We start from the raw sequence: 26,689 nt of genomic DNA on the forward strand, positions 1-26,689 counted from the left end.
TAAATATTGTCCCCACAGTTTGGGAACTGCCTGGCTGGGTTTCAAGCTTTCTCTGCACACTAGAAAGCATCACATAATTGACTCATAAGTCAGAGCTGAGCTGAAACTTGAGCACAGAGGATTATTTAAAACAATTAAATTGAGCAAAGGGCTGGGGAAAAGCTAGCATTTAAGGAAATTTTTAAAGGAAAAAGCTAATAAATAACAGGAGACCAAACTAAAATTAGTTTTGAGAAGTTTTGTGGGAAATTGCTGAGTTTTAAAGTAATGTTGTCTTGACCTCATTTTTTAAAAAAATATTTTTTATTGATTTTTTACAGAGAGGAAGGGAGAGGGATAGAGAGCCAGAAACATCGATGAGAGAGAAACATCGACCAGCTGCCTCCTGCACACCCCCCACTGGGGACACACCCGCAACCAATGTACATGCCCTTGACTGGAATCGAATCTGGGACCCTTCAGTCCGCAGACTGATGCTCTATCCACTGAGCTAAACCGGTTTTGGCTTGACCTCATTTTAAAAAAAAAATTTTTTTATGGTGCTTCCAAATGGCAAGAGACTGTACTTGCCAGTGACGCGTGGTTCCACTTCCATTTTAGTGTCTAAGTTTGGGTTGAAGATCCTATGCTTTACCTGCATAATGCTCAACAATTTTATTTTTTATTTTATTTTATTATTTATTTTTTTTATTGATTTTTTTACAGAGAGGAAGGAGAGTGATAGAGTGTTTGAAACATTGATGAAAGAGAGACATCGATCAGCCGCCTCCTGCACAACCCCCACTGGGGATGTGCCACAACCAAGGTACGTGCCCTTGACCAGAATCGAACCTGGGACCTCTCAGTCCTCAGGCCAATGCTCTATCCACTGAGCCAAACCAGTTTCAGCATGCTCAACAATTTTAAATACACTATTGCTGGAAGCCAATTCCAGCATATCATAATTGCAAGAGTTTCATCAAAAGGATGATGGAACTTGGGGACTCAACAAGGGCTGAGTCACATATGTTATCACTTGTTTGGAATGGCTAAAGGCATTTCCCCAAACCTGAATAGGATGATTGTTTACTTCCAGACAGCTCAGGGCATCTTAATCTACATGTTATTGCCTCCTGTTGGCCAAACACTTGAACAGCCAAAGGCAATTCCCCATTCTGACAATGCTTCTGTATGAAACCCTACCCTTTGAAGTGTATTATCTCTACCTTGCCTTAGGACAAATTGTGTTAATAAAAAGCAAGGGTCCTAAGAGAAGGAGAACTTAGCTCCTTCAGCTAGGCTCCTCTGACCCCCAATACCTTTCAAAATTATTTTTCATCTCTGGACTCCTACTTAATCTATGCATAGCCTTTCTCCAGATTGCTGAGCCCTTCTTAATGCTGGAACAAGAACCCCTGCACACTATGTGATTCTGTTATTATTTTTTAAGCAAACAGATAAAAAGATATATGGCTACATACTTTAAAAAATCCTGATACCACTGAGAAATTAAGGGAGCAAATGATGGTCAAACAGTGGGAAATGAATTTATGTTTCATGTTTTTATATCCCTTCTCTCTGGTCCTTGGCAGAGAGAACAGTTTTACTTTGCTTTATTTTCCTCAAATGCAAAACAAACATAAAATGCCCAGTGTTCAAAAGCATAAAATGCCCAGTGTTCAAAAGCATAAAATGCCCTGTGGTCAAAACAGGGACATCATTGCAGGGTGAGTTACGAGTGCTCTGCCAGCGTTGTGAACCAAAACTCATCTCTAGTGTGGGGAAGGTCCTTGTGTAGTAAGTGACATTCCCTGATACACATCTATTAAAGAATTTCTCCAGACTGGGCCTTTCTTGAGGTTAGAGATAAACTTGATCTTCATAACATGCAATGAACTCATCATATTTTAATGATTTATTAAATTATTATTGTCACATTATAAACATTATTGATGTTTAGGAAGTTTCTCATGAAGAATGACAAAATATCATTTATGGAAGATGCTTGAATTTCTTAAATGAAAAGCTTCATCTGAAGACAAGATGTTATATTTTAAAGTGTGGCCAAGAGGGGAGAGAAATAACCACATGATTGCAGTATGTGAATTATCTTTCATTCTTGCCACAAGTATTGGGCTGCCTTATTTCTCTCGAAGGGGTTCAGAACAGGCCTCCCCAGGATGTGCTACTTTGGCATGTGAATTATTCTGAGTTGAAGGCAATTGAGACTCTGTAACTCCTGAGAAACTTTTCTCTCTCTCTTGAAGAATTTAAGTCAGAGGCCTTGGTCATAATAAGAATTATCATCAGAAATAACCTTCTATGACCAATCTAGAGGGCAGGGCAGACTTCAGATTGCTGAACATCTGCTCTTTTTTCATCCTGAAAATGACCTTCCTTCCCTCTGAAGCCCCCAAGGTGCCTTATCTCCTCTTCAGCTCAGAGTGTCATATATACCTCATTTTCCCGGTCTGACACTGTACCTCTCATGTATGTGGGGTTTCATACGTACATATATAATTAAATTTGGCTTTCTCCTGTTAGCCTGTGTCATATAGATTTAATTATTAGACTAGGCAAAAGAACCTTCAGGAATAGAGAAAAGATTTTTAATCCCCCATATCCTTTTTCTTATATTGGAAGGAAAAATTAGAAATAGTGATTGTTTTTAGAGGAATTGCTTCCAAAGGTCTTGCCATTTACACAGGCTGAGTCTTTGGGGAAGAATTCATCATTTCCTGCTTTTGGGGAGAAAGCTTGAGATGGGCCACTGTATCCCTGAACTCAATGATAGTTTCAAATAAAGCATCAGAGCCCTATGATAGTTTCGAATAAAGAATTTGAGAGCAGTCGAAAGAAGTGCTGGCTGCTGTTGATGGCTAAGGTTGTTAAACTATAGCTTTTATTTGCTGGGCAGTTTTATGAGAGGAAACTGATTTACAATCATCAAGGGAGAAAGGTCAATTTGTAGGATGGAGATTTTCTATTCATCACCACATTTTATAGCCTTGTTGGTGATTTTATTTTCTGATGTCAAACTAGTCATTTTGATCTTGTTAATGCTTTCCCTTAACTGCTATATTTTCTGACATAAACAAGGAACAGCTCCATATGCCAGATATTATGTTCTTCTATTTCATCTACATGAGACAGGGATAGCTGACTCCATAGTGAGCAAGGAGGAAACACTCATTAATTGACTTGGGGTGGTCTGGCTTTGACATTGAAATACCCCTCCTCCTCTTCCATCCCTTCTCCTCTCTCTATCTCCTTCCACTCCTACCAATTTCAAGAGTCTGAGATGATCCATGGAGTCAACAGGGCTAGATGCCACCAGGGATATAACATGAAGAAAGGCACTTTGGGAAATATGTTGAGAAGTAATTTCACAGCTGACAGGCAAAACAACCATTCTTTCTCAGACCTCAGATTTAACCTTGGTGCCCATGAAGTATACCCAAGTCATCCTGCTAAGAAACCCTAAATAAATGTGTAAAGTCAAAACCATTTGTAACTTGTATACAGTGTAGCCTATAGGATCATTAAATATAATCTGTTAAATAGAACATATATCACTGTACATATTAAATAATGCTATGTGTTATCTGTGAGATATACTCTGAGTCCCTTCTGTTAAAGCATAATCCCAATGATAAGGTCATAATCGATATAAAACAGTTTATAACTAAGTAAGCTATATAAGGTACAGAGTTTGATTATTTTTGTTTAATCCTTATCTCAAGTTCACAATGTTCAGATTGTTATATATAGATTTCTGGACTCTACCTTAATCGGAGCCATTAGTTATAAGAAGTTAAGGCTTGTGTTTATCTTGTTTATCATTTATATTTCCAGGGCCTAGCACAGTGCCTAGCATAAATATTTTTTTCAGAAATAAAATTTTATTGGTAAAGAACATCTGGCAAAATCTGGCTTTTGTAGGCTCTCAGAATTCTACTTGGGAAGTCTGTTTGTGTCTCCAAGATCCGGTTCTCCCTGAACCCATATAAAGCTGTCACTTGTAATCTACCTTATCTAAAACCTTTCTCCACATCTTCCCCTTTCCCCTTCCTCACATCCCTATATTTGTCCTGATACTGTTTCCTCAGATACTACAATGAAAACCTCATAGTCACATTTGACGTCTTTCTCCTGGCACAATGGGACAAGTCAATAAATATCTTTTAGGAAATTTTCTTTACAAATGCTTCTTGCATTCAAAATGCCACTTTATTTAGTCTTTCTACTTTTCAGTATTTAATTGCTGGTTGATCTTTCCATTTTACCCCCTCTTTTTTTATCCTGGCACCTCCTGTTAAAAAAACCATGAGTACCTCACTACAGTCTATTAGAAAAAGCTGTACGCCTTGGTCTGCATACAGGGTCCTCTAGAATGGGTCTCCAATGCACGGTCCAGTTTAACTCCAGAGCTCCAAAACACAGTCCATGGTCTCTCTCCAAGCCTGCTCCTTTCTTCCTGAAACTTTGCTCATGCTAGGGCCCCTGCCCACACTGCCCCAGCTGCTCCTGCTTACTCCACACCTCCTTCTAAGGGACAACATGGCAGGAGGGTTAAGCCTTGGACAGCCAGGCCTCAGTTCACAATTCTAGCTCTACATACTTAACATTTAACCTCTATCCTTTATAAAGTGAGCTACACTTCCTTTTCTTTTCATTTTTTATCTTTATTGTTGAAAGTATTACAGATGTCCCCCTTCCCCCTCATTGACTCCTTCTACTCCACTCCTGCCCCTACCCCCCTCACCACACTATTGTCTACATTTACAAGTACAATAGGCCATCCTGTACAATTGAATTCTTATGGAGTTTGACTTTGATTTTATAGTTCTTATTCTGAAACTTGAATAATGGTTTCCATAAAATGCAAGATGAAATTTTATAAAAGAAAGTCTTATCGATACTGCGTTTTGTGCCAGTGGCAAGAACCCAGGAGGATAGAGTCCCCTGATTTGCATTCTCTGGGGTCCCTTACACACTCAGGGTGAGAGTTGGTTCCAGCTTTGTCTCTTATGAGGTCCTCCCTCCCCTTGGAGCCAGGGAAGACAGCTGTGTGAGCTTCCAGCACTGCCCCACTCACAGTCTGTAGGGCTGCCCTCTGCTGCCATGGGACCTCCGGGAGAAACTCCGTGGGCCAAGTTGTTCCCACGGGGACTGCTGCTGTACTACAATTAGCTGGTATGGCTAGCCATGGGATGACTGATCTGCACCTCTGTCATGTCCCTGCTGTTAGAGCCACCTGTCTCCAGTCCAATGGCTTTAATCATCCCTATACAATAGGTTCACAGGGGAGTCTGTGCGGTGTCAGTGATTGCTGCTCCTTTGGCATTATACTTGGCTCATGTCACAACCCGAAAGATAAAGGGTCTCTCTGAAGAGTCTTCCACCCACCAGCTACCTCTGTTTTGCAAAGTGTCACTAAGCAAAAGGCTCAATGTGCCTTTTACTGAGTAGCTGCTCCCTTGTCTTCACTTGTCTGTGATGAAGGACAGTCAGTCCACCCCAAAGAACAGATAATTGTCACTACAGTCCCTAGGGGTGAGCACTGCTTCCCTCAGGGAATTGCTGTTTGCTCCTGATGATAACATACCATGACTGTGAGCAGTACTGACATGGGACCCCCCCAGACGACTCAGTAAAACACATAGTTTTATTCATGATGAGTGAAAACTCTGGTTCCAAGATGAAGCTGAATTATAAGTCACCTACCGTGTCTCAGACTTTTGTGTTTTGTGGGAATTGACATAATGATGTTACTTTTCGTTTCTGCCAAATAGGACATTAATAAAAATCTACTATCTTATATTCTGTCATAAAAATAGAAAAAAGTCTATTATTACTGCATAAAATATGTTATTAAATTGAGTAGACTTAGCTTTGTGATTCTTATTTTTCCCAGTTCACTGAGGCTGGGTAAAAAGTGGGCCAGGAACTGGCTCTGGTCACTGGTCATGAGCTGGGAAACACTCTTATCAGAACCTTCTTCATTTAACTGAGGTATTATTGAAGGTTCTCTTTCAATTCAACAGCAATGGTACCCTTCCCTGTCCTCTTTGCTCAACCTGTCCATATCTTTATAATAAATTGAATACTTATTTGTTGTTTTGTATTGACCTCTAATGGTTTCATGTATGAATACCTTCTCTCTTCCAACCAGACTGTAATGCTAGGTAAATAGAAGGTACTGAACAACCAATTATTATAATTTATTTCTATAATACACACTGGTATGTTGTTTAGAGGATTGTCAGCTTTTCACATGTACTAGTATATGTGTATGTATGTGTGTTTGTTTGCATGTTTTGGAATTCTGCTGGCATCCTCAATATGTATAGGTACATAAATGAAGAGTGCCCAGTTTTGAAGAACTAAACAAGCTTTGTAAATTAAAAAAAAAAAAAAGCCTTTGGAATCAAGTCTCCATCTTTGCCTCCACTTCCTAATCAGGCTGGAAAGATGAACTAAGTATTGAGTTGACATGGCTCTGCTTTTGAAGTATCTTGAAAGTCTCTCATCATTTTTGATGATTTAGTAATAATGTAGGGTGTAGCCAGTAGTCGAGATTTTCCCATAAAATATCAGAATTGTTTTTCATTTTCACGTACTTTCTTATTTTTTAAAAAATCATAAAATGCTCCTTAGAATGACAGCTCAGTTTCAAAATTTATGTCTTTCTAATTGCTCTAGCCATTTAGATAAAAAAAGAGTTCTGAAGTAAAATTTAAATGGAAAAGATTAGAATTCAGAATTATGGTCTTTTTTCATTTGAATGAATATTCACTTTTTGCTGGAAATTTTATGCATCAGCCCTAGCTTCCCTATATTCAACAGTCCTTGAAAAAGTACTTAATTTATTTTTTGAAAATATGTGAACATCTTTGTTATTTGAAAATAAACTCTTTGGGTCAGCACAACTTTCCCCCAGTTTTATTCTACTTTGGACTGTAAACCAAGCACACACCATCTATCTTGCGAATGAATGACTCTGTGTGGCCACGAGCTGGATGACATACAAATGAGTGAAAGGGATATGTGGCAGATCATCATTCTGTCAGGGGTATTTTTAACTGCTATGATTTATGATATTTGCATGGATGATTTGTGATATGTGCTCAAAGCTGTTCAATCGTCTACCTTTTTGTGAGTTCTTGAGGTTTCAGATTCATATGTATCAAGCCTTCTGACTAAATTAAATCTTATTTCCTTACCCAAGATGCAAACCTTTGGAGACAAGTATCCATCTTTGCCTCCACTTTCTAACGAGGCTGGAAAGATGAACTAAGTATTGAGTCAATGTGGCCCTGCATTTGAAGTATCTTGAAAGTCTCACATCATTTTTGATGATTTAGTAATAATGTAGTGGGTAGACGGTCGTTGAAATTCTCCCATAAAATATCATAATTGTTTTTTTCATTTTCTTTGGTCACTTTATAATTTTGTGATTAGTTACTTTTTTTTAAATGATATATTTCTACAGCTACTTAATGGAGTGTGTTGTTAATATGTGATTAACCTTTCAAGGGGAAGAATAATATGACTTTGTCCCTTCAAGGAGTATGTAATATAACTTCATTATTATTAACTCAAACATTTGTAAAAGTGATTATGGATTTGGCTAAAGAAAAATGGACCCTGTTGACAAATAACCTCAGAAAGGGGATAAGGAAAAATCCTACTTCCCCAAAAACACTCATTATAAATATAAATTTTATTATACTTAATTAAAATGTTTAAGTTTTAGTAAGCATTTTCTTGTTGCAGTTTTTCCTGATTAATTAATTCTGTCAACAAATATTTGTTGAATGTCTGCCAAGCCTTGTTCTAGGTGCTGAGTAGAGTCCCCTTTATTCATGGGGGATACTTCCAGAAGCCCCAGTGGATGCCCAAAAGCAGGGATGGTACTGAACCTTACGTTTACTACCTTTTTTGCTATACAGACATATACTTTATGGCTTTTCTTTGGCACATCCAAATTGCACTTTGGAGCATTATTAAGTAAACTAAAGGCTACTTGAACATAAGCACTTTGATACCAGGACAGATCTGATATCCAGGACAGCTACTAAGTGAATAACTCAGGGTGAGGTAGTGAGGGTGGTGGGGGTTTCATGCCAGTGAGAGTGAGGTTAGTATATACAGACAGTGTGGACAAGCTGGACCGCACAAGATGTCATCATGGTACTCAGAATGATGCACAATTTTAAACTTATGAATTGTTCATTTTTGAAAATTTCCATGTAATATTTTTGAACTGTAGTCGACCATCAGTAACTGAATCCTTGGAAAGTGAAACTGTGGATAAGGGGGGACTACTGCAGCAAATACCACAGAGGAAAACTGCCTTTGTGTGGTTGATATTCTAATAAATCCTGATGAACTAGTTTATAGTTTTTAAAAAAATTGTTATGTGAACTTATTGAGCTTTCTATGAAAGACCCAAATAGTGATATATTGCAACCTAACTAATAAAGGAACCAAAATGAATAATTCAGGATTTGATTCCCAGGGCAGCTTTGTGCCTTAAAGGGGTGTGGTAAAACACTCTTTTTGTAGATTTGACATTTGAGCAGTAGCAGGTGCAAACTGTGGTGAATAAAATTAACTCAGCTATGAAGAAAGTAACACGAAAGCAGAAATTGTCAGGATTGTTCCCAAAAGGCATTGTGTCTACGTCCTCCCAAACATGTATGAACGCATTCTCAAAGGCCAAAGACAAAAGCATCCTTGCATTTGATCTAAGGAAAAGGAATTTTTTCCCTAAAAAAAAACTTGGACTTGGTCAATTTTGGAGTTTTGAGGTCGGGGTAAAACTTTAGGCAGAGCTGATCCTAGTTACAAATGAGAAGGCAGAGTTTGGGCACCCACCCCTCCCATCTCCTATTTACCCCTTCCTTCAGCTGACTTATGATGTTTCCTGTTACGCTCCCCATGGGAGGAAAGTACTGGACCTTCCTTCCAAAGACCCAAGCTTCAAGTCCTCCTGTGCTATTTATCCTTCATGTGAGCATGGACAAGCCATTTTGCCGAGCCTCAGCTTTCTCATCTACAAAGTAAAGATGAGAATACCAACCTCAGAAGGTAATGGTGAAGATTAAATAGACAGTTTGTGAAAAGGCCTTGAAATGATTAACAAGAATTAGCTTAATACTTCTTTAAGGAACCAGGCAAGAAAACTCTGAGAAACACAGAAACTCTCTACATACTAAAGACTGCCCAGTGGAATGGCAAGTGGTGGAGATTTTATTTTGGTTAGGTGCTTCTGTTAGAGTGTGTCTTAAATTATACCATGGGTAAGGCTGCTTCCTCTGCTGACAGAAAGCTATGCCAAGCCCAGCTTATTCAGATCCCCAAGTACTCACTCTTGCCAGGCTGGTCCCAGATGGAACTTTATAAGGGACGTACTTCCTGTAGATATGACCAACTCTAGAACATGGAACATCGAACATTTCTCCTCCACACATCCAAACCTAAAGAGAGGTAATTTAAAAGTATGAAAAAAAGAAACCCAGAAAATTCCATACAAAAAAGGAATTATTAGCAAGACTAAAAACATATTAAAATCTCTTAAAGTCTCAAAATGAGTAATTTCTTTTTATTATAAATAGCTAACCAAGAAAGAAAACCACATTTTCAAAAACCCAGATTCATAAAAGTATAGAACCAAAATACTAGCTTAGTAAGATCTAATTTCCACAGACATCGTGGCATTATTTTTATTCCAGAATTTTATTATAAATACTAGAGGCCCGGTGAATGAAATTCGTGCACTGGGGAGGGGGTGTCCCTCAGCCCAGCCTGCATCCTCTCCAATCTGGAACCCCTTGGGGGATGTCCAACTGCTGGTTTAGGCCTGATCCATGTTGGACATCCCTCTCAGAATCTGGGACTGCTGGCTCCCAACCGCTTGCCTGCCTGCCTGCCTGCCTGATCACCCCCTAACCACTCCCCTGCCAGCCCGATTGCCCCCAACTTCCCTCCCCTGCCTGCCTGATCACCCCCAACTGCTCTTCCCTGCTGGCCCAGTAACCCCCAACTGCCCTCCCCTGCCAGACCAGTTGCCCCCAACTGCCCTTCCCTGCCAGCCTGGTCACCCCCAACTGCCCTCCCCTGCTGGCCTGGTTGCCTCTAACTGCCCTCCCCTGCCAGCCCTGTCACCCCTAACTGTCCTCCCCTGCTGGTCCTGTCGCCCCTAACTGCCCTCCCCTTCAGGCCTGGTCACCCCTAACTACTCTCCCCTGCCGGCCTTCTTCTGATGGCCATCTTTCACCATATGGGGGTGGTCATCTTGTGGGAGGGCATGAGGATCAATTTACATATTACCTCTTTATTATATAGGATTACAATGAACTGAAATTTAATGCTTACACATCTTAGTTATATAGATATTTGTTTTGAAAGTCTTGTGAAATCATTTGAAGAAGTAATATTAATTTTTAAATGTCAATTTAAAATATAAAAATGGAATTTAAAAATAAATTAATGAATTAAGGAACACATATCTATACTTGAAGTTACATCTGCATGCTAATTTTCTCCACTCTTGATTTTTATTTTATTTTATTGATTTTTTCTTAGGTAAAGAAATTAATTGGTTAGTGATATGGACAAAGGAAATTATTATGCCTGAGGTATATGTTAGAATGCTGTACTTATATATAGTAACAAAAATTAGTTGGTTATATTTTATTATGACTACCCACTTAGATACACACTTAATAATGATTTTATATATAACAGACTATTTACTATAAAAGGACAAATTAAACACACACTTAATCATGATTTTATATATAACAGACTACTTACTATAAGAGGGCAAAGGACTATTTACTATTAAAGAACTACTTACTATTAAGACAAAAATCCAGACTTCATATGGGCTAGATTTTTAGCTATTTCATTGTAAGAAAAAAATTAAAAAGAATTAGATACTATTATGGTTAGTTTTATATGTCAACTTGGCTGCACTACAGTGCCTAGATATTTGGTCAAACATTATTCTAGATATTTCTATAACTGTGTTTTTTTGAATGAGATTAACATTTAAATTGGTGGACTTTGAATAAAGCAGATTACCCTTCATAATGGAGATGGATTTCATCTAATCAGTTGAAGGCCTTAACAGAACAAAGACTGACCTCCCCAAAGCAAGAAGAATTCTGCCAGCTATCTGCCTTTGGACTTGAACAACAGCTCTTCCCTGGGTCTTCAAACTGCTAGCCTACCTTACAGATTTTGGACTTACCAAGCTTCCCCAATGGTGTGAGCTGATTCATTAAAATAAATCTCTCCTTTTTAAAAAAATATATTTTATTGATTTTTTTACAGAGAGGAAGGGAGAGGGATAGAGAGTTAGAAACATAGATGAGAGAGAAACATCGATCAGCTGCCTCTTGCACACCTACTACTGGGGATGTGCCTGCAACCAAGGTACATGCCCTTGACCAGAATCGAACCTGGGACCCTTGAGTCTGCAGGCCAACACTCTATCCACTGAGCCAAATCGGTTAGGGCATAAATCTCTCCTTTTATATATGCATATCTTGTTGGCTCTGTTTCTCTGGAGAACCCTGATTAAAACAGATACGTAGGTTGTTTTAAACTATAATATTGAAAGGAAGAAAGATAAATGTTAGGCAATGGTAAGATATGTACACATATAATACCTTAATAAAAAAATGAAGAAAAAAAAGATAAATGTTTATGTCTTAACTTATATTTACTTCCTACTTTTCTCATGAAGAGGAATGACACCTCATCCAAGATTGGTGAACAAATAGTGATTAGAGTGAATGGAAGTCCAAGGGAAAGGGAATTCAATTATTAAGACAATATTAAGGCACTAGCCAAGTGGCTCAGTTGGTTGGAGCATCGTACTGTACACCAAAAGGTTGCAGGTTCAATTCACAGTCAGGGCACATACCTAGGTCATGGATTTGATCCCTGGTTGGAGTGCACATGGGAGGCAACCTATCAAAGTTTCTCTCTCACATTGATGTTTTTTCTCTCTCTTTTTCCCCCTTTCTCTCTCTAAAAATCAATAAAAAACATATCTTCGGGTGAGGATTAAAAACAACAACAATACACAGTTGTTCTAAATGGGTTTAGGACTACTCATGGTATTAATTTTAACTTGATGGGGTAGACATCAGAAGTATGTATGGATGATATAAAGCTGGTTGGGGCAGTTAACATTCTAAACTGTATTACCAACATTCATAAAATCTCAAGAGGCTGGAGCTATATAAGATTAAAGTTTAATAAAAAGGGTAAATATAAGAACCTGTCCTATTTCTAAAAGAATCAATGCATCCAGAGAATGATGGGGTGGAGGGGTGGAAAAAGACTAAGCAGCATAAAACATACATCACGAACATGATATGAAAAGTTTAGAGAGTAAGGGTCCTAATCTATCTGATTAAAGTCTTATGCTAATTTATTTTAAAGAAAATTACCAAAGTGGTAAAGGATGCAAGTGGGTTTTAGGAAAAATAATGGAAAGAACTGGAGATGTGTAGTCTTGATAAGCAAAATTCAGAGAAATCTTTTTCAAATATTTAAAGAACCTAATATTTGGAAGAGATGGTCTATAGAAACTCAAAGAAATAGAAAGGATTAATAGGATAGAGCTATAAAAAGCCAATTTCAACTCAGTGGAAGGAAGAACTTTTTAATAGACAGAATGATTAAAGATGTGTTGAAATCAGTGGTAGATGACACTTTGGAGACAAGCATATAACTTTGGATGGATAGTTGATCTAGTTAACATTTTAAGGTAATTCTAATAATAAGAGCATTTATGAATCCTTGCTATGCCCTTTTTCATTTAAAGCTCACAACTCAATGACAGAATTTACTATTTCTCCAATTACATAGGTGGGAAAATGGCAGTCTAGTGGCCGAGTAACTTGCCCAAGGCCACATAACTGGCCACCACAAGAATGGAGATTTGAATCCTAGTAGTATAACTCCAGTGTTCACATGGTTAATCAATATTCTATCTACAAAGTCAGAAAACTTTGTTTGTGGTGGTCCAGATAGTAAATACTTTAGGCTTTGTAGGTCAAATGGTTTCTCTTTCAACCAGGCAACTCTGCTAAGGACAAGGTGTGGCCATATTTTAATAAAACTTTGTTTACAAAAACAGGCAGTAGGCCATAGTTTGTTAACCCCTGTTCTACACGGTACAAAGTCCTTTCAAACACTGAAATGCAGTAATTCTATATGTGGGAGAGTGTGGAAAAATGAAATTGGATACCACAAAATCTCCCATTGCCCATGCTCCTCTACAATGTGACCTTGGTACCCTCCCATTGAGGTGTGAGTCTAAGTTCCTTCTCCTTGAATTTGGGTGGGCTTGTGACTTCTTAGACCAGGGAGTATAGATGAAGTGAGTGAAGCTAGGTGATGAAAGGGAATGTAGCTTCCACCTATCCTCCGGGGCACCTGTTTTTATAAATCTGAAATGCCATGTAAAAAAATCTTGAGGCTACCCCATTGTGGGAAAGTCTAGGCCACATGAGAAGTCATGTGAAGGTGCTTGGGTCAATAGCCTCAGTGTTTTAATGCACAGCCAGCATCAACTGCCAGACATGTAAGTGAAGATTCATTTACATAATTCTACATGTAGCTATTGAGTTACACCCAACTGAGGCCCCCTATATCATGAAACAGAAATGAGCTATATCCCCTTTGAGCCTTCTCTAAATTTGGGACCCATAGGATGCATGAGCTTAATAAAATGGTTATTTTATGTTGTTAAATTCTTGGGTGCTTTGTTTTGCAGCAATAGTAACTGGAACTACATATTTCCAAATCCATGATAAAGAAGAACTGATAACACAGATAACCAAAACTTATGGATTACCCACCAATCTCATCTTATATTCTTGTGGGAGATACAGCTCTAGGTCTCACCAATTTCCCTTTTTACTTCTTCTTGGGTTATAAGTTAGAATCATCTTCCTGCTAGTTTATAATATCCAGCTCCTCTGTATTAGATGGGGCTATATGATTATTTCATGCCAGTGGAATGTGAACAGAAATGAGGTGCATTGCCTCTGGGCCAAAGTAATTAAGAGTGGACTTCCTTTTCGACCTTCTTCAGGATTTATTGTTTCCCTGAGAGCCTGACAGGCTACAGAAGATCCAGGGTTCTGACTCCCAGTTAGATGGTGGCATCACTAAATACATGGGGCCTCAGTCCCTGACAACCTGGATGGAGCAGAGCAGGCTCCTCTCCCAACCTGGGCCAAGTTGTGACAGGGCCAATAGAAGAACTTTGTTATCAAGATTTTGGAATTGTTGCAGCAGTGAGTCCACTCTAATAATTTTTTAATTAGCAATAATTGTACCTCAGATAAACCTTATTGGTTATGATATGGCCACTGCACAAAGCTTCAATAATTTTTTTAAAAAGAAAATCATATACAGTGAATGTAACAATTTGAGAGATTATTTTCTTTGATTATTTATGCATTTTAAAGAGGTAAAATTTGAAAGAATTTAACAACAGCCAAAGCAGTGGATAATGGGAGGGCAGTGAATGTTAGATAGTCATGTATGTAATAAAATGTCAGTTCTTATTGGTCAAAGCTAAGAAAGTGTCCAGGCAAAGAAGTCTTATTATCATATACAGCTGGAGATAGTAACAGGTTAGAACAGGCATTTATTTTTCATGAAAAATGTGACTGTATTATTTCCATTAGTTGATGAAGGTTGGCGGTCTTTCCTGTAGGAATAGGAAATGGTGACAAATAAGGGCACGATGTAGGGCCAAGGCCAGAGCAAGGTCTTACATTTTCTGGTCTTAGCCTTTCTTTCTTTCTTTCTTTTTTTTTTTTTTTGTCATAGGCAGAAGTGGACTTAATACTTCTTATGAGAGAATTCTCCAGGGTGAGAACTGCCACAACAGAAAGTTAAACAAATCATCATTGCCTTCCTTTTTAAGATATGGCAAAATAACCCAATAGATGTACAGAAATTAAATTCTAATGAATTCTTTTCAGAGGTTCACTCAAATACAGCTTTTAAAGATTCCTACATCAGTATTCTCTTGGTGTATAATAAAGTGCCACAGAATTAATAGCTTTAAACAATACCCAATTACGATCTCACAGTTCTGTGAGTCAGAAGTCCATGAGGGCTTAGCTGGGGGCTCTGCCCAGAGTCTCACAAGGCTGAAGTCTAGGTGGCAGTTGGGAGGAGCTCTTGTCTGGAGACTCTGCGGAAGAATTAGCTTCAGGGCTCATTTAGATGAGAGATTATTGGGAGAATTCAGTTCCTTGCAGTGTTGGACTGAGACCCCTATTTTTAGTTCCTTGCCCCATGAACCCTCAGTCTTTTTAAAAAAACATATATATATTTTTTTATTTCAGAGAGAAAGGGAGAGGGAGAGAGAGAGATAGAAACATCAATGATGAGAGATAATTGTTGATCAGCTGCCTTCTGCACACCCAACACTGGGCATTGAGCCCACAACCCTGACCAGGGATCAAACCAAAACCTCATAGTTAATGGGTTGACACTCAATCACTGAGCCATGCTGGCCAGACATGAACCCTCCGTCTTAGCAACAGTTAACCTCCCTCATATAGAATCCTCATTTACACTTAAAATCTCTATGCCTTCTTTTGTTACCAGCCCGGGAAACTTTTTGTTTTTAACCTTTTGCATTCGGATGTTGAGTGTGACTCGACACGGTTAGCATCGGTAGCAGCTCTTTTTATACTCTTTGAATGTATCAATAATTTGAATATAAAAAAATCCAAATAAATAAGTTTGTATGAAAAGAAACTCCAGTTTTTTATTCTACTACCGCGCTTTGTAAAATCTGGGGTATTTAAAAAATTAAATCCCAAGTAGAATAAAGGAATCGAGAAAAAGCAAGCGAGTGCAAAGGGTTAAAGGGCTCATGTGCTCAGGTTAGGTTCACCAGGATCATCATCCTATCCTAAAGACAAGTGATGAGTAATCCTATCTAATAAAAGAGTAATATGCAAATTGACCATCACTCCAACACACAAGAGGGCTGCCCCCATGTGGTCAAAGATGGTTGCCCCCATGTGGAAACAACATGGCCACTACGAGATGGCCAGCAGGGGAGGGCAGTTGGGAGGACCAAGCCTGCAAGGGAGGGCAGTTGTGGGTGATCAGGCCAGCAGGGGAGGGCAGTTGGGAGGGACCAGGCCTGCAAGGGAGGGCAGTTGGGGGCAATCAAGCCTACAGGGGAGGGCAGTTAAGGGTGACCAGGCTGGCAGAGGAGGGAAGTTGGGGGAGACCGGGCCTGCAGGGGAGAGCAGTTGGGGGGTACCAGGCCTGCAGGGGAGGGCAGTTAGGGGTGACCAGGCCAGCAGGGGGGGGGGCAGTTAGGGGCAAACAGACTGGCAGAGGAGCAGTTAGCCATCAATCCGGCTGGCAGGGGCGTGGTTAGAGGGTGATCAGGCTGGCAGGCAGAAGCAGTTGGGGACAATCAGGAAGGCAGGCAAGCGAGCAGTTGGGAGCCAGCATTCCTAGATTGTGAGAGGGATGCCTGACTGCCCGTTTAGGCCCAATCCTACCGGGATCGGGCCTAAACTGGCAGTCAGACATCCCTCGAGGAGTCCCAGATTGGAGAGGGTGCAGGCTGGGCTAAGGGACACAACCCCCCAGTGCACGAATTTCATGCACCGGGCCTATAGTCTAATTATATTTGCCAAATCTCCTCTTCCCTGTAATGTAACATAATCCTGATAGTTAAACAAGGAAGAGGTTCATCTTAGAATTCTGCCTATCACAGTTTCCAATGAATCAAAATTCATGTCTACTCCTAATTCTTAAATTATTCCCATCAGAAATTTTTCTTTATTTCCAAGTCAAATTCAGGAATTTATGTGTATATTTCTTTTCTTTTATTAAAATACTGAGTTTTATTTCATATGTATATTTTTGTCTCCCAACCATTCCCATTTGTCTGACCACTACTACTACTATGTCCTATCATAACATTCCATACATACTTAAAACCAAGCAAAGGGTGGAGTGCCATCTTCAAAAACTAAACAGGCATTTGGACCACACATTCCTGGCAATGGAACTGGGCCAACATTTATAAGGCACAGTAGGGAAAGTTCTCACTCTGTATTATAAAAAGGGCAGTCAGATATCAACTGTTACAGAAATGAAATAAGACGGAAAATTTTAACAAACTGTTTAAACTCTTTTCTTAAAGAGACTTCCTCCACTACCAGAGATCTTGAATAGCCTCCACGTCAGTTATCCAGAAGCAATTCTTCACATAATTAATGAACTTGGCTTCCACTTTGGGAAGAGAACCGCCCTTTTCTATACTTGGTTGCATTTTTGCTTTAATGTCTTCTACAGAACTAGGTCCTTTCGGTGTTTTAGGAGTTTTTTCCTGTTTTTTGAAGGATTCTTGACCTTTTGATCTTGGTGTTGATTTGATTTTTGTGCATTTTTGGCTGGAGTATCTCGTATGGATTTTTTTACTGGAGCTTTTTCTTTTGCTTCCTCATCATCAAAATCACCATCATCATCATCTTCATCCTCCTCCTCCTCATCATCTTCATCAGCAGCAAGTTTTACTTTTTTCTGCAGAAACTTGCTATCACCTCCAGGGGCTGACCGCTTTCCAGACATACTTAGGAGTTTCACATCCTCCTCCTCCTCATCTTCTGACTCTGCATCTTCCTCCACAGCTACTAAGTGCTGTCCACTGGCATGCACAGGCCCTGAACCACACTTCAACCGTAAGACCACAGGTGGTGTTATTTCAAAGCCACCAAGGGACACCGTTGGCTGTACAGACATTTTCAAAGTTGCCAGTGTTACTTTAATCGGACTGCCTTGGTAACACATTGCCTCTGCTTCGACAATGTGCAGCTCATCCTTTGACTCACCGTTCGTAAAGATAACTGGTGCTCATTTTCATCATTATCCACCTTAAAGTGATAATATTTGTTGGCCCTTAGTTCACAACTGAAAAGGTAGTTCTGGGGCCTCAGAGGGCTCATGTCCATGTCCATTGGTACGCACTTAGGTGAGAGAGAAGGCGGACGGAGATAAACGGCTTCTGTGCTGCAGAACAGACGTGCAGGACGGAATCGCACCAGGGCTACGTGTAGATTTTTTAAATGCTAAATTCAGTGTTAAAAGAACTATGTAATCCTGAAATTTGTTACTCCATACTGCCACTACGATCACTTAAAAACATAAATCTGAGTATATCATGCCTCCATTTAAAATCCTTCAATGGTTTCCTATTGCTGTTGGGGTAAAGTTACAACTCCGTAATGTTTCCAATGCCTTGTATTATCTGGCCTTTGATTATGTATTTCTCAATCACCCTCCACTGGGCTATTTTTAATTCCTTGGGAAGCACCAAATTTCTCTCCTCAGGGTTTGCTGCCGTAAATTGTTCTCTAAAGAAATTCTCCCCTTACCTTTCTTTCCTATTTATTTTCCAGATTTCAGCTTCACCATCACAACTGAGCCCTAGATTTGGTTGGGACTTTTGCTTTATACTCTGTTTTCATCACATACTTTCGCACAGTCAATTGAGTCAACAAATGTGAAGTGAGTGCTTAGTATGTGCTAGGCATTATTCACCATGCTGGAGCTATAATCTGTGGCCAATTCAAAGTTCTGAGCACATGGAGTTTTCATTCAAATGGAGACAGTACTTATGACAATTGTAATTAAGCGATTTATTTGTGTGTAATCATCACACAAATCATCAGTGTAATGATTTGCTTAGTGTTTGTCACCCCTCACTAGGCTATAATTTCCACGACTATTTTATTCATTATTATATCTCCAGCTACCAGTGAAGGGCTTAGCACATAATAGATATTCAATAGACATTTGTTGAGTGGTTGAATATGATCACCTCTTGTTTCAATTATACTTGTAGTCCCACTTATGTAAGGGCTCTATGGCCTTTCTAATTTAATGTTGCTTCTTACAACCTCAGGGACAACTTGCTTTTCACCATAAGCTCACCAAATCAATTGCTCCTAATTGTAGAGTTGTTTTGGTTTCTATACCAAGGATATCACCATGCACATCTGTATTTCTCTTTAGTCTTCCAATAACAATGCCTATTTCAGTGGAATCATTCATATCCGGACACACTAGAGAGATGTGTTCGGGTAACACGGTGGGAACATTGTTCTCTTGAAAAGCGTAACTGTTGTGGCATTTATCAAATCCTACAGACTCTAAAAGACGTGGTTCATATTTTAAAAAGACAATTCCTGTTAGTGTAATGTGATGATATTCTAAAAAAAAAAAAGTCTATGGCATTGTCATACTTAAATATCCAATTATCGGAGAAATGCTTTAGATTTATAAATGCTGTGCCTTATTTTGACAATGTAAATATTTTAAAGCAATGTTATCTTACCCATGATTGAGCACAGAGCACTTTTTAAATAGTGTAGTTCAAATTGACTGAATAATTGAATGCTTGCCTTATTTTTAAAATCACTTTCAATATCAGCCACAAACTAGAATTTAGACATAGAGAATGTTAAATTGAATGGAATCATACAATTATACCAGTCACACAGAATATGAAATTAGTTTCAGTAGGAAATTGATTGTCAGGAGGATAGTAAGGAAACATTTTTATAAGGTATGAGCCAAAACATAATATACTATATGGAAATGATTATATAAATTCTCAAAAAAATTTCCTGCTGCATTCATTTCCAAAACCTGCTGTTTCTCTAATTTTATTTCTTACTTTATACCCCTTTCTTTCGCTGCTCAAGCTATTCTGTGATCTTTTCTGTTCCTCCAACATGCCAGACACCCTCCCACCTTAGCGTTTATACTGGCTGTTCCTTCTATCTGGGATTCGCTTCCAGACACATGACTAACTCTCATTTCCTTCAAGTCTTAGCTCCAAGTCCTTTTGTCCCAGACACCCTCTCATCTTGTGCTCAGTCCTCATCACCCTACTTTGAAAAACTTCTTAAGACTAGATAAACAGCCACGACACCATCTCTCTGGAAATTAAAATATTAATTGTTAACTTTTGGATTGTAGACATTGGCAAGGCATTAAGCTGCCTTTCCTGGCCAGGTGTAATAAAGCTGCACCTTTGGCCTGACTTGATCTAAAAAGGGTCACAATGAGAAGTTATACCCACATACCATTGCTTTGCTTTATTCTCACAAAGCTGGGTTTTCAGATTATTCTTTGAGGTCAGGAGAGAAAAATAAAAGTTTATTTTGACCTTTCCTGACTCCCTTTTCTATTTGTTGATCGGCACATATTACAAGCAGCACTTGGGCAATATATCTCCATCTTTAATGAGGATATGGTGGTTTCTAGTCTCAGGGAAAAGCTCTTGTTTCTTGCGCCATCTGCTTAGGATTTTTTTCAAAGTACGAAATGCTCTATTATGTCAGTATAAAAAAAAATCGTGCCCAAACTATTTTGCATTTAATGAGCTTTGAGAGGTCTGGGTGGGGAATAGCAGGGCTTCAGAGGGGACCTTGATCAGATGATCACTACTTTCACGTGCAGTGTTTATATTTGCAGCAATGCCAAGCAGTCTTAAAAATAGTGATTTTAAAACAGTGATTAGAGTGGGCCTGGAAAAGAAAAAAATCTATATATCACTTACGGATTTGAACATTTTAATAGTTCTTCTTTAGGTAAATTATTATGGTTAAGGACATTTAACTCATTATTCTACAGTTTAGAAGGTGCGTTAGAGGCAAAGTGTTTGTTTTGTACTATTATTTCCATGTGTCTCCACATTTTGTGTGTAATTGCTTAAATTTTCTAGATTCACCATCTACTAAAAATAAATAAAAGTTTTAATTTTTTTTTTTTAAATTGACTTTCTATAATGGAACCATAACTTCCGTCCTTTAGGGAAATATGAAAACGTGATTCTCCTTTGCTCTTGAGTTGGGCTGTCAATCATACCACCTTCCTAATGGCAGGGGCAGGAACCTGATGCAGGCCAGGCTAATTGGAATCTTTCCTTGTGTTTCATCAGATCGGAACTACCTTTCTGGTGGCAAAGCAGGAAATAAAAGCCTGAGAGCTGTCGGTGGCCTTAGCTGAGGGGTGGGAGGACAGCCCGTGGGAGGGAATGAGGCTGACACAGAGGCAGGGGAAGATATGCAGAGAAAGGATCCCTGTAGCATTTGAGACGTGTTTCTAGGCCTCCCAGAGGCTCACTCACTTCCTTGAGTTCTTCACAGTTTGATTATCTGAGTGCCAATTTCCCCTTTTCTCTATGTTAGGCAACTGGGTTTCTGTCTCCTAGGAAGCCAAAGAATCCCTATTTTTGAACAGCGAGGGTTTGAGTGTCTAGGAGCACCAAGGGGGCACATTGAAATAAATACCTCAGTCCAAAGCTACTCAGCTTGAATACACATTACAACAAAAACTTTAAAGAAGCAAAGCGTTTTCAAAACTTCAGTTGATAGTCAATTATTTCTTTTAAAAAATATTTTATTGGTTTCAGAGAGGAAGGGAGAGGGAGAGAGAGACAGAAACATTAATGATGAGAGAGAATCATTGATTGGCTGCCTCCTACATGCCCCACACTGGGGATCAAGCCCGCAACCTGGGCATGTGCCCTGAACGTGAATCAGACCGTGATCTCCTGGTTCATAGGTCAATGCTCAACTACTGAGCCACCGCAGCTGGCTAATCAATTATTTCATTTTAGCAACATTAAATACAAAGAAATTTCATCAAAGTAAAGATATAAAAGCAACAAAAATCCATAATGGCATTTACATGTTATTTTTTAACTTGAGGAGAAGTTGATATACTTTCATGATGGAAAGAACACTTTGGATCAGAGTTTGAATTGGGAAGGTTACTACCCTTTTCTGCGTCTTATTTTCATCTTCTATAAAGTTGTAGGTAATGTGTCTCCTTCATATGGGGGTTGTAAGCAGGAAGTTAAGTAATACACAGAACCATTAAAGGGCACACAATAGGTGCTCAAAAATAGTGGCCAGTCTACCTGGTGGACTACTTTCATTCCCCGGGTATGTTGAGGGCAATATGAAGTGGCTGCTGTAAATCCACGCATTAACCTCTATGAGAGGGGTCAGGCCTATGAATACACGCAAGTTTGTGAATTATGTGGGGGTTGGAATGTGGGAGGTAGGGATTATATGCTCAACTGTCACTCTCACAATTTGGGGGGGGAGAGGGAATTGTGGGGTCAACATATGTGAGTCTTGTGTATTGTAGGTTGTTGACCTTGATGTAGAATGTAAAAATCAAATCCTTATACCTCTACAGTTAATGTGCATCTATACTTGGAGGCTTTCTATAGTACTATTATTGAGATATGGGTGAAGGGCTTGACAATTGTATGGAGAGTTTTTTGGTAACTTTCTATACAAACATCTTTTGAACTGGGGGCTGACTTGCTTTATATAAATTTACACACTAGAAGCATTAGAGTAATTGTATTATATTTCATTTTCCTTGTTAGAGAAAAATGGCAACTAGAAAACTGTAAAAATTTGGAAAAAACTCAACGTTAGAAAAAGATTTCAATAGGAAGTCAAATTGATCTTAACACAGGTACCAAATGCTGTATAAATTGTTATATTTTGCTCACTTTACAACTATCTATAAAAGCTAAAATAAAATTTAACAGGGAATTAGGAAAACGTCATCAGACATAAAGAAAGTAACAACTGGGAGGAATTCAGACTTGCCGCTAGGCTTATATCTAATGGACATAAAATTTAACTTGAAAATGCTTTGTTACACCTGAGGTATCTTTTGTTGGGTAATTGAAATGAATCTCAGACTGGCTGGTGAGACATTTAGCAGCTGTTTCTGTTTATCTTTGAGTTTCTGAATGAGTTTAAAGTCATTTTAATATTTTCTTTGGAAGATCAATTCTGAGCGTGCTGAATTAAAATGGGTATTTTCATGTCACCTAGGCTAAATATTGCAGGGGAAGAAAGCCCATAGGAGCAACTTCAGATATTTCCTTGTGTATCTGAAGGTATATGGTGTGCCATAAAAAGGCTTCTGTCATGTTTTAGATTCAAAATGCAACTGCACTTTGAGGTACTTGGCATGCTCAAAAGTAAGAGGTGGTCTCTAATATAGCTGTCTCAGAAAAGCAATGAGAAGCTATATAAAATATTTTAGAAACATTCTTGGCATAAAAAAGAATTTCTAATGAGCACATTTTATAAGGCTGAATTTATTTCTAACAAAACCATTTGAACCAACTATCCTGATAGTTTATAGAGAGATGGCTTGAGGGAAAAAGAGTATACTTGTAAAATAAGGTGGAGTTGTACCCTTCTGGGGAGGCAAATAAACCATTTTAGGAGTATGAATTAAACTCCCTATGCGGTTTTTGTATTTTCAGACAACTATGGAGAACGTGGAGAATGCTTATTAATTAAAACTCGTTTTCTATTTATCTGTTTTGCCTTATGAACTAGAAGCCCTTGTCTAGCTCCCTCCCACTCCAAATTTCATGTTACCACTTTTATTGCATTAAATTTATGAGTATGCGTAGGGAGAATTATCTTGTTTATAAATTTTCATGTGCTCAAGTCTTTTTGTGTGCCCCTCAGCAGCATTTTAACTGTTCTTCATGAGGTCTAGGACATTTCTTAAATTTATTTCTAGCTGTTTTTCCCTACTATTGTGAATAGTATCTTCTTTGGGGGTTGTTATCTATATGTAGAAAGGCTATTGCTTTCTACATATTTATACACACACACATTTTGCCCAGGCAACTAACTGAATATCTCATTGTTTATAGTTTTCCAGTAGGTTCCCTGTATTGTTCAGGTAGGTATATGTTGATTATTGTTTGCAGTTAATGAAAACTTTTCCTCCTCTTTCCAACTTCTTTCTCTCTTATATTATCTCTTGTCTAACTGAATTGCCTCCTATTTCCAGAATAATATTAAATAATAATTTAATGGAAAAATTCCTAGGCTTTTCTCATTAACCTAGCTGATGGTTTTTGAGTTGAGAGATATCCTTTATACGAATACATAGTAATATTTTAATCATGCTAAGTATTTTGCTCCAAGTAGATTTTAAAGTTTATCAAATGCCCTTTCTTTACCTATGGCAATGACCATAACCTTTCAAATTTATTATTAAGGTGAATTATGGTAATATTTTATGTTACATATCTCAATATTGAAACATCCATGAAAGCTGAACTTATTTTGGGGTAATTAGTCTTTGAAAAGCTGTTTTATTGTGTAATCTTTTATTTTTCTTTAATATTAGTATTTATAAGTAAAACATGTCTATGTTTGAAATCCTTTTGTGCTATATTGGTCAGAATTTTCTATTAATATGCTAGTTTTATAACTAATTTGAAAGATTTTTTTCCTTTCTGATATTAGAGATACAAAGAAGGGATATTCTTTTTCTGTTTCTTTTTTCATTATATCCCAACTGCCGCTCTATCTTTTTCACTGCCTTGTCTTGTCTTTTGATGAAAGTTCAGCATTTCATATTTTTTACAGAGTCAGTAACTTCATTAATATTTTCAAGGAAATTTATAGCCATGTAGCAACATATATTTTTGGTGACATTTCTTCATTTTTCCCCCCGATCCTTCCTTCTTTTTTCTAGTAGTATTTTTATATGCTACTTTCTTTAAAAATATTATTATTCATCTCTGAATAGGATGAATTCTTCTTACCATTTATAGCAGGTAGTCACCCTATAACACAAAATTTGTGTATAAGTAAATTAGTTTAACCTATATTTTCTGCATCCAATAGGGATTGGCTGCTGCAGGGCTGCTCACAATATCGAGCATCTTTCCTCCAATCTGCCTCACTAATAGGCTGCTTCCTGCAGATATGGCTGGTTTGGGTAATCTTTCTTTTGGAACTGTCCCCAAATTCCCATTTGCTGTTTCTCTTGTGTGCCAAACTCAATCCAGGGAAGCTCTGGCCACCAGCAATCACACGTGTTGCTATTATTTCAAATAAGTGATTATAGGTTTCCCCCTTAAGTTGTGCCAATTACTTGGAAAATGGATGTCTGCTGACTACAAGTAAGAGTTGTAGCTGCGATCATTCCATCTTCCCATGTCCCTATTGTAACATCATCGAATCTAGCTTGACTGCATTGATAACCATCTTTATACATTGTGGATGGGGGTAAGATGTATGGTAATTTGTCAAGGATACAGTTTTTGTTGTTGTTCCTGTTTCTTATTCTCTTTTCTTGTTTTGAGTGATTTCTAAGAGAAGATACTACTTTTCCATTTTAAAACTGTTAATATATTGTAATTATTTAACACTCAATTGTTGAACTATAACTATACTTAAATATATTTTTTGATGGCCATATACCATGTAGGAAACTTTAAATTTAACTAATATTGTGGGCTTAATATTTCTGATTTTCTAAGTACCAATAAATAAAACCCACGTTTATTCTTGAGATGCTCTACCATGAGGGTAAGCTCAAGAATATTTGGTTTACTGAGCAATGACAATCTCACATTGATGGCTGTTTTCTTGTATGATTAAGAAGTGAACATGATGTCTTCAATGATTAGTCCCTATTGTATATATTCAATTCTTATTGAGTAATCAGTGCATATTGAAGATAGTAAAAATTAAATCTTATAGGAAATCATAACAAGAGTTGTCAGCCTTCATATTTAATAAAAATCAAATAGGAAGAACTACATTTCCTTTTTAAAGTTGTTTCAGAGAGTGACAGTAGCCACTTTTTCACCAAGGGCACAAGTTCTATTTTTCCGGCTAAGGAAAATTAGACTAATGGTTTTGAGAGCAAACCCAAATTCTAACTCTTGCTTTGATATTAACTAAGTTAAAGCCTGTCTTTGCCAATTATAAAATAGAAATTATTATTTTACTTTGCATTAGTGTTGAATGGGATAAGGAATTAAATTCAATGACCTTTAAGTGCTAACTCATTACTTGTTCTTGTTAGGGGACCAAATAATAGTTATTCCCACCAGAGGAAGAATAGAATGCCCGGAGGTTTGGGACACAGGTAGCTCTATGTAAAGATTTTATAAGTCACAGAGGAAATAGAAATTGTAAGTCATAAAGGGCTAGAAAATAAGCAACCTGTCTATTAAAATCTCAGGCTTAATTTAGCCCCTTTAAGCTGTATAGGCTTAATTGTGTGTGGCAGGATTATAAATGGAAATATTCATTTCGTTATGCTCAGTGTGTTTTTCATCTTCTATGGAGCATTTTCTTCCCCAGTCACACCAAAGTAGAAGCAAGTTTTCAAAGAAACCCCAGAGGCTTATTTTAGGACTGATCTTTGTTCTTCACTTTAGAGACTACACAAGATTGGGCCTGGGGGAAGGGAAAAGATGTGACAACTAAAAAGCAAAAGTGGGAAATGGTCTGTAGACCAGGGTGCAGAGACAAGGGAAGGGCACTGAGGCTGACTCCCCCGCTCCCCCGCCCCCACCCGCTGACTCATCACTGCAACACACTGGCCATTCAAAAACCCTGGGTCCCTGACAAAGATCAGGGAACTGGGGCACCTGGGTAGGGATGAGGACCAGAAAGGAGAGCTACACTCAGACCTGATCTGAAAGAGGGGGAAACTGGCTTCCTTGCCAACTCGGCAGTGCACCTGCCTCTGAACTTTTCCCCCTCTCATTAGACTGAAACTTTTTGACAGCAAGGACCGAATCTCTGTTCAATCAATT

General features: G+C 38.3%; 1 protein-coding gene, 1 non-coding gene and 1 pseudogene across 2 annotated transcripts in view; all 3 read right to left on the reverse strand.

Moving 5' to 3' along the window:
- Positions 1–26,689, reverse strand: part of GALNTL6 (polypeptide N-acetylgalactosaminyltransferase like 6) — a 982,562-nt gene that overhangs the window by 88,759 nt on the left and 867,114 nt on the right. Inside the window, exon 8 of the mRNA XM_054717643.1 lies at positions 9,357–9,464. Within this exon, the coding sequence (XP_054573618.1) occupies positions 9,357–9,464 (108 nt within the window). The remainder of the gene's footprint in view (positions 1–9,356; positions 9,465–26,689) is intronic.
- Positions 14,257–14,396, reverse strand: LOC114227682 (U4 spliceosomal RNA). The gene has a single exon (XR_008556482.1). It is a non-coding gene; the product is annotated as a U4 spliceosomal RNA (small nuclear RNA).
- Positions 17,201–18,020, reverse strand: LOC103298471 (nucleophosmin-like; annotated as a pseudogene).

This window comes from Eptesicus fuscus, chromosome 6 (assembly GCF_027574615.1).
Source record: "Eptesicus fuscus isolate TK198812 chromosome 6, DD_ASM_mEF_20220401, whole genome shotgun sequence".
Classification (NCBI taxonomy): Eukaryota; Metazoa; Chordata; class Mammalia; order Chiroptera; family Vespertilionidae; genus Eptesicus; species Eptesicus fuscus.